At 45.4% G+C, this 18,132-nt stretch overlaps 1 protein-coding gene across 1 annotated transcript in view; it reads left to right on the top strand.

The window, feature by feature from the left end:
- LOC108554157 (protein split ends) overlaps positions 1-16,709 on the top strand; it is a 35,462-nt gene extending 18,753 nt beyond the window's left edge. The window contains 8 exon segments of the mRNA XM_017909339.1: positions 1,703-2,443; positions 3,928-6,136; positions 6,138-13,313; positions 13,518-13,634; positions 13,879-13,995; positions 14,143-14,901; positions 15,165-15,323; positions 15,523-16,709. Of these exon segments, the coding sequence (XP_017764828.1) occupies positions 1,703-2,443; positions 3,928-6,136; positions 6,138-13,313; positions 13,518-13,634; positions 13,879-13,995; positions 14,143-14,901; positions 15,165-15,323; positions 15,523-15,651 (11,407 nt within the window). The 3' untranslated portion in view covers positions 15,652-16,709.
- Positions 16,710-18,132: the final 1,423 nt, after the last annotated feature.

The raw sequence follows: 18,132 nt of genomic DNA, 5'->3' as shown, positions 1-18,132 counted from the left end.
AAATAGAAAGATGATTAAAGACTTAGAAATTGGAATAATTAGAACTAGAAAATTGTTAATAACAAGAAAGTTAATTACCCCCTAAAAACTGCCACAAGAGAAATTTTATCCTATGCGAAGTTAAAAACTGTAACCACTGACAATACTGATTTTGTGGGTACTTGTACATATCAGCAGCAGTGGCAACAAGATAAAGTCGATTATTTCTCCCATTCACTTTTCATAAATGTGATAAAGGACATTGGGGTGATAGATTTAATGATAGCATTTGAGGGTTAAGACTGTAATTTGATCAAGAATTTTAATTCCTTGTATCTTCAAAGGTATGATATTAAAGTAGACGAGATAAACGAAATGCTTTGTACATAAACATGTTTTGACGAAGAATTTTGAATTATTATAATACATAGAACGTCTTGCGAGGTATGCGACAAACTTTTCCGGAATGTTTAGCAGATGTTTCTGAAGCGAGGACGCCATACATGTTACGGATTAAGTTCTCTGTGTTATCAAGTTGTGACAAAAATAAGATACTGCACGTATTTCCAGTGAAGTGGCATTTCGCATCTGTTTCATCATTTTATTCACGTTTTTTTTTGCGTTCAAAGAGCTACTCTAAGAAGTCTGTATAATTTATGGAATGTAATCTAAACAAGACTTGTGCAGTTTTAGTGCATCATTGCAAGATAATATGTTAAGTGAATCATCTATTTTTAAAATCCTACTAAATTTGTACAGAGAAAGCAAGTTCATTTAAATAATACTTTTAAAAGATATTTATGAAGATCATGGTTTCCATAATTCATAAGCTGATCTATTTTATTTTCTTAAATGGAGCAAAATGTTTCTTGTTATAGTCTTATGACTAATTTGTGACAATTGTAACAATTTCAAATTATTCTTGTTATATGCTTTTGTATTTAATAGAAAGAACCTATAATTCATTTATTGACATTAAATTTTTAATGTTATTGTAATATATTATATGGCATATCAATAATAACATAACTTTTCTAATTTGCTAAAAATTATGCATAATATTTAGCATACAAGTTACTATTTTTGTTTATACTGTTTAATATACTCCATTCTTGGATACTTTAAAAGCTAGCAAGCGAATCTAAAGGTTAGTTCTATAACAGGTTCAAGTATTATAGAATAATATGAAGAATTTAATTATATGATATTGTATTTCCTTGTCATGTGATACGAATGAGCAAAATGTGATGCTGCATGTATGTATTTTGAACAACTGTCAACTTTAAAGCTTCTGAGAGAAGGAAATTGCAAGTTTACAACCGTACTGTCTTACATTTCAATTTAAAAAATGCAAATTTACTTATATACCAATACAGTTGTATATTATCCATTTATCTCTGAATATTCTCATAGCTAGTTAAGTCACAACTCTACTCTATCTACCAAAACATGGCATCATAACCTCCAAAAATATATTATAGAAGATGATAAATGCAGAAGATCATTTTGTGAAATATGTTAGCCCTATTAGTACTGACAATGCTGCAATGATTTTCAGCTAACCATTAAACTGTGTAGACCTAACCTATCAAATACTTGCACTGCTAAACATTCTAAAAAGACTGTTTGAAAGAGTACCTCGTAGACAACTACATATTCGCGAGCAATACGTATCATAGTATACAGCAGAGAATGTAAAATACAGTACAACCGTTATTTGAAGGATTCCTTCCAGGCGGGAGCGTAGCAGTTTCGACTCCGGCGTGGCGGTGTCAAATTCGAGTAGCCGGTTTACCCGCTACGAGACACCCCCTAGGTCGAGAACGGCGAGTTACTCCCGCACGTCTGGAGGCGGAAGCACGCCGGGCGCCAGTCCTGCACATCCGACCGCGATGTCCCGCAGCAGCAGGCGTTCTTACCAGGACACCTACTACGACGGCGACTACAGCGAGCCGGCGCCACGACGGTTCCGCAGCTACGACGAGTTCAGCCAGGGTAGCGGGGCCAGTCACGACGACTACCAAAGCAGCGTGCTCGGCGATGGCAAGCTGAACGACGACGACTGTCCGCCTCCGTCACGTAGACACGCGGTGCAGAGCGTTGTCACTAGTGTAGACCCGCCTGCACCGCCACCACCGTTGTTACCGCCGCCGGACATCAGACACCTGCAGAAGGAGCGAGTGCACCTACTGGAGCAGTTAGAGGAGTGTCACAGTAGCGGTGACGAGGTTGGTTTCGCGCCTAAGAAACGCGCGAAACTCGACGGGGCGTCCACCACCATACTATGCGAAGACGACGAGCCCGAGATCGCGTCGTTGCTCGTCACCTCGCATTCCAGTAGGAAGGGTATGGACATCAGACGAGTGAGCGATAGCAAGGTGGTCGTGCATCACGGCACGAGGAGAGGAAGCTGCGAAGGAAGAGGACCAGGGCCTTGCAAGCGTCGTCGTGACGTTACCAGCAGGTACGTTGCTGCTGTGGTTTGTGTTTGGAAGAAATGATTTTGCAAAATTTGATGAGGTTCGTCCGGAAAGTTCATGCCGATTTTGAAGTAAAATTGAAGCGCGGGAGATTTAAATTTTAATGTACACTTATTAAATTATATAGGTGCCATTCTGTTCTACAACCTTTCTCCATCTTTCAGGCAACTCGAAAATCCAGTCCTTCCACAATCTCTCAAGTTCTTCAGCGAAAAGTTTTCCACGTGATTCTTTATCTCGACCAAAGAGTTGAAGTTTTCTCCATTGAGGGAATTTTGTAATGATCGAAGTAGGCGGAAATCAGAGGGCGCCAGGTCCGGCGAAGATGGCGGATGGAGTAAAACATTCCAACCGAGCTCCAACAACTTTTGTCGAGTTATGAAAGGCACATGATGCTGTGCATTGCCCTGATGAAATACGACGTACTTCCGATTCGCTATTCCTGGATCAATTGCTGTCTTTAATTCGTCTAATTGAAGAGAATACTTCTCTGAATTTATCGTCTCGTTGTTTGGTACAAGATCATAAGACAGGATCCCTTTTCAATCCCACCAGACACAGAGCATGAGCTTCTTTGGACGAACACCGACTTGTAGGGTGGCTAAAAGTGGTTCATTCCGCTTTCCCAAGATCTTCTTCGCTCAACATTATTATAAATGATCCATTTTTCATCTGTCGCCACTACTTGCTTCAAAAATGGCGTCTCCTCGTTGCGTTTATAGAACCAGTCCCAAATGGAAATGCGATCCATCAGATTTTTCTCTGTTAAATCGTGGGGAATCCATACATCTAAACGGTTTATATAGCTAAGCTTCATAAAATGCTAGTGGATTTTGGCATATTTAACATTTCTGCTAATTTACGTGTCGTATAGCGTGGATTATACTCATCAATGTTTTAATCTGATCTTCATCCGTGATGGTGTGTCTACCCAGATGTTCTTGATCTTTAAGGTTGAAATCATCAGCTTTCAATCTGGCAAACCACTTTTGCACAATTCTTGCAGCTACAGCACCTTTGTCATAAACAACGCATATCTCGTTTGTCACTTATGTGTCTTTGTTGTCTTTCTGGTAAAAGAAAAGCATTAAATGCCTAAAATGCACTCGGTGATATATAAAACTGACAAAAATTAACGTATTGTATCCAAAATTTTTCCCAAATATGCCTGAAGTACCGTCTTTTGCGATATGTACACATGATTATCACCTCTTTTCAATCGTTCTGATATATTCTGCACTCGGTGATATATAAAACTGACAAAAATTAACGTATTGTATCCAAAATTTTTCCCAAATATTTGCGATATGTACACATGATTATCACCTCTTTTCAATCGTTCTGATATATTGAGACCTGTTTTTACGCCACCTACCAAAAATCGGTATGAACTTTCGGAAAGACCGAATAAATTGTACAGCGAGGCTAATGTTACTTTGATAATTAAAAAAATTAATGTTAATTTAAGGCATCACGAACATCACGATGGGTCGCGACCAGGAACGCCGCTGGTAGACGAAAGACCAGAGAATTTGGTGCCTAGCGAGCCAAGGCGGTTTCGTGAAAGGAGTCACGATGGACCTCTGTCGTTACCCCTGCCAAGGTTCGCGGCTCAGATGCTGAACAACAATAACAACAACAGCAGTAATAGTAACAATACCGGTAGCAGCAATAATAGTAGTAGCAGTAGCAGTCGATCGAGTAACTCGGGTCTCGCTAAAGTGACCAGTCCACCATGTGCCAACCTGTCAACGGCGCCCAGTCCGCGAACGGCCCCGCAGCCGCCAGCCTCGCCGCCACCTCGTCATCCCAGCCCAAGTCCAACGAGCTCCGATAGCGAAACAGCGCCTCAGTCACCTAGTCTCGAAGAAAGAATACGCTCTCTGGATGAAAAGTACGAGAAATGGTCGGGATCCAGGGCGCTGAGTGCCGCCGGTGGTGATGCACTGGCGAAGCTTGACGCCAGCGCGTCGGAGAGGTTCAGGTTTCGACACAAGTTGCTCGACCTGGACCTGCACGAGGTGCAGCCGAGCGATATCGTGAAGTCGGTTCTTGCCAAGAGGAGCGTGTTCGACGAGGACTCGAAGCGTCTGGAGAACTTTAGCGAGAAGTACGAGCCGAGAGAATTCACTGGCGTGATAGGCGTGAGTTCGATGATCGGCAGCGCGAGCGGCCTTGCGTCGAGCGGCGGCTGCACCAGCAAAGTTTGCTTGCAGTATCCATTTCCTAGTCATCCGCCGGTACAGTTAGCCAGCAGCACCTCTATGACCAGTCAGATCGGCATAAGCACGCCCCTGTCATCGAGTTTAACGTTCTCCACGACCATGTCAACGTTGAAAACGACAGATCCTCGGGCGAACGTGCAGCACAACTGCGTGCACCCTACACCGACAACTCCAGTCACACCCGGCACGTCGATTAAGACTGTTAGCCCCGAATTACCACCGGTTTCTCTACCGATCGGACTTGGTAGCGGAACGGCAGCCACTAGCGGCAATAGTAGCGGTTTAGCGTCAGCTAGTAGTATTCTTAGCAGCAACGGTAGTGTAAGTAGTATTCACGCTCTTGGAGCCTCTACCACGCGAGGATTGATCAGTAGCGGCTCTTCCGCGTCGGCGTCAATGCCGGTCACGACCACGTCGTCGCTCGCTTTCTCGACGCCGATGCCGACGCCACCGGTTGCTACGACAGCCTCGACCACGATCACCTTGACGACAACTGCGACCACGCAAGTAGCAACCACGACCATGTCGAACACGACGTCATCCTCTCTGTCGAGTGGTCAATACCAAACTTCCATGTCCACCGCGTCCTCGGTGCTACCGTCTTCCACGACATCCTCGTCGAATTCTTCGTCCTCTTCCTCCTCCGTCACCTCTTCTTCATCGTCGTCGTTGTCATCGTCCACGGACACTTCCCGGTCTCGTCTAAGGAAAGAGGTCAGCAGTAGCAATCGAGAGAGCAGAGAGTCTCGCGACAGCAAGGACAGCAGGGACTCCAAGTACAGCAGCAAGAGTAAGGATTGTCAGAGGAAGTCGCGGAAGGAGGACGCAGACGTCGAGAGGAGTCGCAAGGATCGGGAGGAGAAGGACAACAACTCGTCCATGGTGAACGACGTTGGGGAGAACGATAGTCATACGGGAGAGTTTAAAGAGAACAAGGAGATGCGTTACGAGAGGAAGGAGCGTGAAGAGAAGGAGCGAAGGGAGAAGGACGATCGCGAGAGACAGGAACGAAGGGAAAAGGAAGACCGTGATAGGCAAGAACGAAAGGAACGAGAGGAGAGGCGGGAGAAGGACGAAGAGAGGAGAGAAAGGGAGAGACTGGATAAAGAGCGCCAGGAGAAGGACAAGCGAGAAAGAGAGGAGAGAGAACGAGAGAGGAAAGAACGAGAGGAGATGGAGGCTAAAGAGAAGGAGAGACGAGAGAAAGAGCGATTGGAACGGGAGAAGAGAGAGAGGGAGGAGAAGGAGCGTCAAGAGCGCAGAGAAAGAGAAGAGAGAGAGAGGAGAGAGCGGGAGGATCGCGAGAGGAAAGAGCGAGAGCTGCGTTTGGAACGGGAGAAACAGGAGAAGGAACGTCTGAGGAAGGAGAGAGAAGATCAAGAGAGGCGAGAGAAAGAGGAGAGAGACAGGCTGGAGCGAGAGAGGAGACGGGAAGAGAAGGAACGTCTCGTAGCGGGAACGGGCTGAGAAAGAGAAGCGCGAGAAGGAGGAGAGAGAGAGGCTGGAACGGGAGAAGCACGATCGGGAGAAGAGGAGAGAACGCGAGGATCAGGAGAGGCGAGAGAAAGAGAAATCGGAGCGCGACAAGAGAAGAGACAGAGAGGAGAAAGATAAGGAAAAGAGAGACCGTGACGAGAGCAGGAGACAACCCACCGAGAATCATCTTCATCAGTCCGTTTCGCAGTCTCAGAATCAGATTTCCCCTGCCCCGGTGTCCATCAAGCGACGGTGTTCGTCGCAAGATGGGCCGACCGAGGACGACGCTAAGCGTCTGAAGATCTCCGAGCACAGAAGGGACAGTAAAGACCGGCCTAGACAGAATCGAAGGTCCGAGGACCGCAAACACCGCAACGATTCTCACAGATCCAGCCGCGAAAGCAGGGAGAGCCGGGACAGCAAGGAGAGCAGTGGCTCCACGCAGACCCAGGACAGCAGGGAGCAGAGTCACGGTGAGGCGAACAGGGAGTCAACGAGGGAGAACCGCGAGAACAACCGCGAGAGCGGGAAGGAGAAGCAGAGGAGCAAGAGGAACCGTTCAGAGAAGGAGTCCAGGGAACGAAGTCCAAGGGTATCCCACGAGTCGGATAAAGAGTTCCTATCGAGACTGGATCTCTCCAAGCGCAACGATTCGAATTCACCGAGCGAGCAGACCACGATCAGTTCGAATCATTCGCGAGAGATCCAACAACACCACCAGCAACAGTCTTCCCTAAACCTGCACAGCGACGTGGACGATGGTCCCCTGTCGACGCACGACATCCAGGTAGCCAGACATCCATCGGCCACCGACACTGACAGCGACGAGCCCAAGAAGCACTCGATTTTCGACATAGTCGACGACGAGCCAGCTTACATCAGCATGTACGACAAGGTGAAAGCGCGTTCGACGAAGAACATGCAGAAGCTCGAGGAAGAGAAGCGACAGGTGAGACTCAAGGATAAGTTCTCGCAGCTGAAGCAGAGTCGAGCCAGACGGGAAGAGAAGAAGCAGAGCACTTCGTGGGACGGTGACTCGGTGTCCAGTAAAGCTCTGACGGAAGACGAAGCCACCTCTGAGTCCGACTCGGCAAGGGCCAAGTCGCTGTCAAGGAAGAGCTCCAGGTCTCGAATTCACTCGGATACCAGCGAGGAGGAGGAGTCGTTCAACAACAAGATACGCAAGGTGGTGAAAACCGAGAGGTTCCTGGAGAGCGACGTTGATCTTGGATTCGCTGACACCGAGGAGAAGCACAATTCTCTGGAGACCACGAACGTGGTTGTCAACAGCGTTCATACGAACGTGAAAGAAGAGCCACGAACCTCGGACGACGACGAACGGATCTCCGTTCCTTTCCGTGGTAACCATCCAGCGATCGTGGTGAACAACCACGAACGAGACGCGCGGAAGAAGTCGCACAAGAAGAAGCAGAAGCGACAGAAGAACTCCATTTCGAACGATGACAGTCTGAAGACCGAGCCGACAGAGAACGTGGAGCACAAGAACAAGTCGAACACCGTGGCGAGCAACGTGGACTGTCGGCCTAACCACACGTCTGAATCCATCACCGTCACTACGACCGCGACATCTGGGACGACGGTGCTGGAGAACACGGAGGAGAGGATAAGATCTGACAAGAAGCAACGGAATAAGAAGGACAAGAGGAGAGACAGAAACGGGGATGACAAGACGAAAGCGAGGAGAAAGAGGCTGAACAGGCAAGAGGTCAGGGACTCGCAACGCATGGAGGACATATTTGGTCCATTGTCGGACGACGTTGACGATGGTCCGTCCAATAACACTCTCTTCAACCGTTTGGGCAACAACACCTACGCTTCCGACAGCGACGGAGGTCACAGTCCAGTGTTGGACGTGGAACGAGTGAGGCGAAAGGCTGAGAAGAAACGACGTCACCAACCCGAGGATGAGAACAGCGTGGACCTGGCCGAGGCTGGACGGGAGATCGAGGCAAAGCTCCTGAGACTACCGAACTCTCCCAAGTCGGCTGTAGCGTGTACAGAGAGCAACGACCACGACGTGTTTCGGTTCACCGATGACAACGACAGCGTTGAGCCATCCACGCCGTCAGCCATTCCGGAGAAGGTGAAGGAGAAGAAGAAGAAGAGGAAGAAGTCTAAGGAAGAACGTAGTCGGAAGGATTACCATCATCATCATCACCATAAGAGCGGTGAATTGCCCTATCTGGGTGCAGATCCTAGTCCTCCAAGAGCCAGCAGTCCGTTGATACCTAAAACGATGTCACCCACTTTGCCTACACCTAGAGACTCCCTGTTAAGTCCTATCCCTAAAGTTACGTCCAACGTGGCAACGGTACCGTCGATGACACCCCCGGTAGTCAGTGGCAGTATCCAGCCTACGAAGCCTGAGAAGAAAAAGGACAAGTTCATACCAGGCTTTGGAATCGAAATGGACGAGACTATCCACGAGAACGCGGTGAAGAGTATCTCGGAGCCGGAAGAACGCGAGAACAGTTGCCAGTCGCGCAGTGGCAGGGAAGAGCCGGAGGTGACTACGCCGACAACGCCACCTACGCAGACGGAAGATAAGCCACGCGTGGCGATTTCTCAGGAAGAGACCGAGGATGCTGTCGCTGCCCTGCTAGAGGAAACCTTCGGTGGGTCCACGGAAGATTTTTCGTACGAGGGTGAAGAAGAAGACGCGGAAGCGGAAGACGCAGTTGGGGCACCAGCCGAGGCGCCACAGGAGGACGTCGAGGAGATGCAGCAAGCTGTGGAAAGTCTGAATGCTTCGACGGGAGAGGGCGAGGCTGACATGAAGCCTGACACCCCTCCGAGCGAGCATGATCTGCAGATAGACACGGATACGGAAGAGGACCCGAACTATGAGACTTTCGACCTAACTCAACCACCGAAGACACCAGACATTCCATCGTTCTATAAGTCACCCACGAACACCATCAACACCATCACACCTTCCCTAGCCGCAACGGAGAAATCTATCGAGACGCGAATGTCATCCATACCCGTGAAACCGCAAAGCCCACCGACGTCTGTCATTGCTCATTCGTGGAACTTGAACGAGAAGCCGCGAGAGGTGGTTAAGACCGTGCAGGCGGTAGAAAATGTTGAAAGCAACGTGAACGCTGCCAGTCCAGAGAGAATCAATTCGCAGACGCATCGCACCTCGACTTCGCCACCTCCGCAGTATAAGCAGCCAGTCCTAGGTCCCTGCAGTGTACCCATCACCAGTGAAACACCTAGAATAACCGCAGCCAGTCCTAGACCACCACCTATTAGCGTGCAATCCTTGTATCAGAAGCTTCCTGTCTCACCTCAAGCTCAAATGGTACCCATGCGACAGACTTCTCCCAGAATGCAGAACATCTCTGCAGTCTCTACGTCAGCCTCCTCTAACCAGACTCCCCTGCCACCGTTAGTCCCATCTAGGATACCTCCTCTAGTGCCGTCGCAGTTATCACCGAGAATCTTGCAGCCGTTATCGCCAAATGGCCAATGGTCTCGGACCACTCCTCTCAGTCCTCACATGCCGACTGTTGGGAAACCGTCTCCACCACCAGCCAGGATTGCGGTTAGCGTACCTGTATCAGCGCACAGACCAGAGACACCAGCTCAACAAATATATTCTACGGCTGCCACTCAGCAGCCAGTTATTCAGCATGCACCTGGGATGAGAGCTTTGGCACCTAGTCATCCTAGGGGTGGTTTACCACCGTTGACGTTGAATATTCCACACCGTCCTTATATGCCTGTACCACCTTTAGCTCCGGGTGTGCAGGTGAAAAGCTCTAGGGATTCTGCTCTGGGTGGGAAGTCTGTGATCGAGACCTTGCTCCCGGTGAATCCCAACGAGCCACAGCAGCGTTTGGAGGACCCAAAGCTATCGCCAGCTGTTATTCCAGAGCCTACGAACAAAGCTTCCACTTCGCCCAAGGTCCCTTCACCGAATCAGCCGCCCACTTATATTCCAGAAACTGCAAAGATCGAAATCAACGCCAGTACGTCCAGTCCAGTGTTCGGGAAACCGACCAGCATCGCAGATACCTGTTCTCTGTCGTCCAGAAGTCAGAAGCAGATTTCTGGTTCCATCACGACGGATAACAATCTACTGTCACCTAGGCAGAAGCAGGAAATATCGAGTCTACAGCTCTTGACCACCCACGTGCCACGTTCCTCGACACCCAGTCCTGTAATAGTTGCTCATGGACAGTCTCATCTGGTCCACAAGTCCGTTGTACACAGTATCGGTGCGTCTACCGTTTCTTCTGCTAATCAATCGCTAATCAAGACAGTTGTACCCATAGTCCCACAGCAAATCGCATCCACGGTGACGGTTTCCATGCCAGAAGAGAAATGCATCATCACACAAACGTCACTGCCTTTGTGCAGCAGCCAAAGGCACTCTCCGGTCCTTCAGAGCAGCCAGCTATCGAAGCCTCATATCCCATTGGTGTCCACAGTTTCGCAAGCCATCATCGCGAGAGCAGTACCTTCCACAGTTCCCTCCCTATCAGCATCGCCAATCAGCGAACAGAGCACGACAGAGTGCATAGAGTCCCGTCTGCCACCGGAACAAGAGCTAGAGGTGGATCCTGATGCACAGATAGCGCAGACAGCTCAACCCATGCAACTCACTCCGCCGATACAGCCTACACAGCCACTGGACATCATAAAAGACGAGCCATCCGATGTCCTGAAGCACGAGGACACTCCGATAAAAGAAGAATTCCCGAGCAACGAATCGGAACACCCGTTGAACCAGCCATGTGGTACCAATGTAGACACCAAACCACCAAAGGTGGAGCCACAGGAATTGGTCAAGTCAGAGAAACTACCGTGCATACCCAAACCCGAACCTTCAGACAACAATCTTGTACCCAAAATGGAAGTGGAAGCACCGGTTAAGACAGAGGTCACGAATAACGAAGTGAAGGATGAGGAGGTCGTGAAAGAGAATGAAGAAGCGGATATGGAGGAAGAACCAGCTGAAGATCCATTGAAAGAACCAAGTACAGACCCGCTTGCCATTGACGTGTCCAAGGAGGACCCAGCAGACAGTAAAGAGGACAGTGACTATTGGTCGGCGAAAGAGGTGAACATCGAGAGCGTGATAAAGAAAGTGGATGCCCTGTGCGATGGCGAGGGCAATGACGGGGATGAGGAAACGCAGCATGGTCAGAGTACCAATAACGAGACACAGGAACAGCCAAAGACCAACGAGTCTGAGTGGTTCAACGCGGAAGCAACGGAAGCTGACAACAAGAAGAACTTCATGACAAACGACGAACAGGATGAAGGAGTAGAGACGTGTGAGAGCGAGTCAACGAAGAGCCGTCGTGGCAGGACTAAGAGCAAACGTGGAACCAGCAGCCGAGGTGGTGTCACTACGAGGCGAAGCAGTAGGAACACCGCTACTGTTGTACATAAGCGTAGACCTAGGACATCTAGAGGGAGCAAACATCACGTGGAGAAGAACAAACTGCCGGCAGACGTGTATGAATTCCACGATGACAGCGAGGAAGATAATGCTGGACGTCCACGATTGATACTCACGATAAAATCTCCTGTACCTAACTTGACCGGCCCCAACGCGCAACCAGCGACACCTATAGCTGCAGTGAAGGAAGTGCCGCCGGAAGAGTTTGTCCCTCCAGCCGCGAATACCAGAAAATCCAGAAGATTGGCCGAAAAAGATGGAAGTAGGAACACCATCGATGACGTGATCGAGGATGTCGTGCGCAGTTCCACGGCGAACAAGGGAGTAGTTGGAGGATCCACAGGCAACGTCCATGCTACCAGAAGAAGTACCAGGCATAACAACTCTCCTCGTAATGTACAAACTACGGTGCATCTGACAGAGCCTAGAAAGTCACCAAGAGGCGTTCGCAGCAAATCGGCACGAAGAACTTCAGAGAATGATGATGATGAGGAATTCCGAGAACTAATGAAGATAAAGGAAACACCACCTGCACCGCAAGAGCTACAGAATAAGGAAGAAAGCGTACCTCCTCGAGAAGAAACTCCAAAGACGGAGGAGGCGAGTCAACCAGCGCCATCACCAACGCAGAAACCAATCTCTCATGAGCCGATGACTTTGATAGATCCGGTAACTGGAATGTTGATACCTATGAGGGAATCAGAGGAAGGTCAGTATATTCCAGTTTCTACATCTTCCGGACAGACCCAGGCTGTGAGCAGATCAACGTGCGATGCAAGGAACACTCCAGCAGTCAACGTAGTTAACACCAGCCCCAATACAACAGAAGCGTTGCGACCAAAACCACTGCAACCAGAGAATCTAACAATTACTGAAGAACCTAAAAAGGAACAACCTCCGGCAGAACCAGTTCAGAGTCAGCAGATCCAGCCACAGACTAGTGTTATCACGAAGCCACAGTCTCCAGTGGTGCAGGTTACTTCCACGACCACTATGGCCCAGTCAACAACAACTTCCACCACAGTTACACCTATAGCCACAACAACGGTAGCAGTACCACAGACTACACCTACTTGCTCGACCCAATCGAAACCCACGAGTCTTAAGGCTCATGTCTTGAATGCCAGTAAATTGGCTACACCAGTACAGCAGCAAGTGGTTATCACGAAACCAGCGGCTCCTAGCGTGCCTAGTCAATCAGTGGTACAGAACATCGTGAAACCAACGCAAGCAGTGCAAGGTCTCCACCTACAAGTCTCTAGTAACAGAGTGGTATCTCCTAGTTTGAGCCCACGTGCCAAGCAAACACCTCAAATTAGTGCAGCCACGAATGGAAAAGGTCAAGGCCAGCCTATGTCACCGGTGCTGAACAACACCACTGGTGTTCCACCGAATCCTAAACAGCATCTTTTGCAAGCAGCCAAACAACAGACATCCACAATTGTGAACCTTCCTCAGAAATTATCCTTGAACGTCCATCCAGCTAATGTAACCACAACACCAACACCTAGAATCCATCAACCTGTCTCTCAGCCAACAGCATTAAAGGCTATCAATGGCCAGCCACATCCTTTGAACCCGAAAGCTCACTTGCTACAGGCAGTAGTCCCACCAATGGTCACAGGCGCAGTGGCCAGTCCACCTACACAACCTCATCTGATGAATCCACAACCTGCTAGTGTGAGCTGTTCAAGACCTCCAGCACCAAAACCACCGGTAAGGATTATTTTTTGTTATGTATAGTATGATGTTGATAAGAAAAGTAAAACTTAATAATTTAATAATTTCTTTATCAAATTTAATTGCTTTTTTTAATTACTTCAATCATATTTTAAACTGAAAGTAATATAGTCCTTTAAAGGAAAGATATTAAAACTTACTAAAAGGTACAACTGATCTTTACTTTCTCAATGATTGTAGGTAACGGGAACAATGGAACCACCAAAAGTAGAAGTATCAATGTCTGGCTGCATTATGGTTCCAACTGCGAGTCCCCAAGCACGTGGAGTACCAATATCCAGTTATGAAACACCACTGGTAAGTATAGTGTTCATGGTGTAATATGTCACATTAAATTGTATATCAAAAATACAATAAGTTACATAATGTTCATACATGACCCATGCTTATTTTAAATTTAAATCAAATTAATCTGACCTCGTTATGGTCGAATAGCAAGTTTAATACGCCGGATTGTGTGTAACTATGTACATTAAAACATACATATATATTGCCCAAAAATATATCAATACACAAACTAACTTGGCTTGGTTTTGGCTAGCATGGGAGTGCGGGTGCTACTCCATCACCAGGGGGCCAATATGGACTTGTTCCCCCACATCGATCCCAGAGTCCTCCATTGCCCCCACCTGCCCATCATCATGCTAATGCTTCTCAGGTACTTACTATGCTAACTTTATTTCACTTTTATTAAAGTGCATTAATGTATACATGTAATAAACAATGTTCTACCAATTTCAATAATATATATAAATCAATATTGTTACTGTCAAATAATTTTATTCATAATATTTTTCACATACAGGCTGACGTTGTGAATCACTATGCAGGACTGACTAGAAGTGGAGAACTACCACCTCATTACATGCATTCGCAAATGCTCCAGTATCAGTATCTACGTGCACAGCAGGAGGTCTTAACAGCCCCGCGTATAGCGTACCATATTCAAGAAACCCGATCTCCTCATTTACCATTAGATCCCAAACTTGAAACAGGCATAGAAGATAGTCACAGTCCACCATTAGAGTTGAGACGTAGCACAAGAACACCGCAAGATCGCACTACCGATAGTCCTCAAGTAGCTCAAGTATACATGATGCACGGAACAGTGAGACTACCACCACCACCACCACAATATAATGCAGGAAATAATCCATCTTTAACTGGTACACCAGCAGCTACCCGAGGTGGCTTCTACGAACCGCCACCGGCGCATTTGCGTTCTCAATATCCTATTGCTGCTAGTGAAGCGCCAAGTGACAGAGCTATCACACCGGATAGGCCTAGAAAACACCAAGTGGTCACACCACCTCATGCTTCCCAAGTGCCACCTCAAGCAGACTCGTTTCAGATGTTGTTGCAACGTTATCCGGTTATGTGGCAGGGACTATTGGCACTTAAAAACGACCAAGCAGCAGTACAAATGCATTTTGTTTTTGGCAATCCCAATGTAGCAAGAGACAGTTTACCATGCAACAGCGATGGCTCAACTCCACCATTGAGAATCGCACAGAGAATGAGATTGGAACAAACTCAAGTTGAAGGAGTAGCAAGAAAGATGCAGGTATGATTTACATTTTATTTGGACTTTAGATTGTATGATGTATTTAATACACTTGCCTAATGATATGTTAAAGTTGAAAAATCTAATATTATATTAATTTTAATATTTTTGTCACCAGTAATGATAATCTGTAACAATGAAGATTTAATATTAAACTTTGATACAGCGTATATAAATATATTAGAGAAAAACTTTTCAAATATTTTATAATATATTCTGAATGTACAAATTAACTAATTGTTTTTAACTTTCACTTTTTTCAGATGGATAATGAACACTGTATGCTTCTTGCTCTTCCTTGTGGTCGAGACGAAGTTGACGTACTGCAACAAAGTAAAAATCTTCAGACTGGGTTTATAATGTATTTGCAACAAAAACAAGCCGCTGGAATTGTTAATATCGCTGCACCAGGATCACAACAAGTATGTAAAAATATTAATTAATATTTCTAATATCAATTTGTTTCTTTTAAGCTATTTGTCACTAATAATTGATAACAGTGGTGATTAACTATTTGAGTTAATCAAATAAACTACCAACATTAGTGTTATAATATAACCGAACAATATACAAGTGAAAAGACGTTAACAGAAATAAATATGCAATTAATTTTGTTTTCAGCCTGCATACGTAGTTCATATTTTCCCATCATGTGACTTCGCAAACGAGAGCTTGGCGCGAATAGCGCCAGATTTGTTGCACCGTGTCGCAAAGATCGCTCATTTGCTCATCGTCATTGCCACGGTTTGAGGCCAACCAGTAGTCTATTGGATTACAATCTACCTATACTTCTCGCCTTCACGCACTTGTAGGACGCTTCGCATGTGGCATGAAGCCTGGAGTGTCCCCCTCAAGAAGTGCAGTATCGTACAACAAACGATGAGAGTATTTCCAAGGGAAAGGAAGCTTTCTCTTCTGGAATTATATCAGTGACAATCAAACGGATTCTTCGGCTAATCGTGCCGATTTTCTAGATCGTAGGCCTAAAACGTAGGTACGGGGTTGTGTAGCGTAGAGAGGCTAGCACGGTCAATGTGTGAACATCACCGAGCGTGCCTTTCTTCACCGGTTCACTTCGCGATGGCGAGTTCCATTCTCAATGGAATGGCTCGTGGTACGCTCGTTACTGACGACGTTTGTGAGATCGACCGACGTCACTCTTGGTCTTTCTGACAAGCGGGTCAGGCACAACCCCAGTCCTTAGTGAAGACCTTCGATTAATAAAAACCACGCGATGTCCTCACTGTGAAAAAAAAAATCTAAAGGAAAAAAAGAAAGAAAGAAAAAGATGGAACAAAAAAACTCACACTCGTCCCTCCTCTAGGAAAACAGTAAAATATACCTACCGTTGCTCTAGATGGACAGTCGATTTCGTAAGTAAGAGAATAGAGGAAGAAGATTAAAAAAAAAAAAAACTAACGTACCCTACCACTATAATACACGAGCTATTTTAAGTAAGGCTTAGATATTAATGATATTGTATAAATTATAAGCGAGCCAGCGAGGGCATAACTACTGTGATTTTAATTATTTAACGATATATATCTGCGTAAAGACGAAGAAAACAAAAAGTAAAAACATTATAAAATGGTGACCGATTCTGGTCCGCGCGGTATGTGATGTGTTTTTTGTATAATACTGCTCTATATAAATACCTATGTATTATATTACTTGTAACAATAGTTGCTGCTGCCGCTGTTGCTGCTGCCGCTCGTGTCGAACTAGAAAGTAAAGTTACGATCTAGACCTCTAGTGAAAAAAAGTGCGAAAGGACTACCTAAAATAGTGTTTATCCCTAGTGTAATATAATTTCCCATAGCAGGATGTAACATATTATTATCATTATTATCATCTTAGCACTATGTATATTATAAAAAAATTTTTAATATTCTTATTTTGATTCTTTATTATTATTATAATTATTATTATTATTTTTATTATTACTATTATAATTATTATTATTCATTAATTTTATTATTATTATCATTATTGCTATCATCATCATCATTAGTATGGCTATCATTATTATTATATTATCATTATTATTACTATTATTGTCATTATTATATTATTATTATTATTAATTACTACTACCACTACTGCTACTACTACTATTACTACTATACTATTATCACCACTATTACTACTATTATTATTATCACTACTCTACTACTACTATTATCGCTGCTATCAATTATTATTAACGTTATTACGTCAGGCTAGTTAGAACGTACCAATCAGCACACGAAAAAAGGAAGGGGCTTAAAAGTATGTCATATTGGACGAACAGGATACAGTATGACCGATCTCATTGACCATTGACGTCGCCCCGTTCTGTACACTTCCATCCCCATTTCTCTTATCCTTTGTCGCCTTCTGTGCGATGTGTCATAGACTCTTTAGCAATCGTATCGAAGATAATAATGCGCTTACGTGTATAGACCAGAAGTTATATTATATCACACGGAGCCGTGGATGAAAAAAAACATTATTAAGTAATATAAAGAAACTTACCTATTTACGATATTATTGCTGCTGCGCATAGGGCGCATGCCTCTAGAGAATAACCTTATGTAAAAGTATTAGGGATGGTCAAAACATGTGTTATTCCTTGTGACCGTTTTCAATTGACTCAAAACATCGATCGTTTTAAATCGATTAAACTAACATTCTTATGCACAACTTTTCGTTTTTTTCTTTTTTTTTTTTTCTTTTTTCTTATTCAAAAGGGTATACAATCACTAATAGAAGAATTCAATGTTTTAACACGATTTTTCCTTTCCTCTATTGAACATCGAAACGAACATAGTTTATCGAGTATAACAAATATTATATTATATTATTTAACAGTAAATATATCTTCAGGTTATCCCATAATTTTTGATGCTCATAATGATGCGAATGATAAAAAGTGTATACGCATTGTCCAAACCATACACGATGTTTTGGCAATCCCTAAGAAAAACGCGATTAATTTAAGGCAACGCGGATACTCGTGGAGCGTGTGCATGTACAGTGTAAAAGATGCGTTGTGCATATGTACAGTGTAGAGGTATAAGTGAGCGAGCGAAACGATGAGTTTAAAGAAAGCATATATATTACAGCTACGGTTAAGTATACATAATAGGACGGGAATAAGACGCTCACGTTGCGGTATTTCGTTCATTTTTATAACAACCGCTCGTTCCGTTTTTTCTGTTTCTCTATCTTTTTCTTTCTGTCTATCCCCTT

The sequence above is a fragment of the Eufriesea mexicana genome, unplaced genomic scaffold (assembly GCF_001483705.2).
Source record: "Eufriesea mexicana isolate 0111107269 unplaced genomic scaffold, ASM148370v2 scaffold17514, whole genome shotgun sequence".
Classification (NCBI taxonomy): domain Eukaryota; kingdom Metazoa; phylum Arthropoda; class Insecta; order Hymenoptera; family Apidae; genus Eufriesea; species Eufriesea mexicana.
This window is presented reverse-complemented; position numbering and strand designations above follow the sequence as displayed.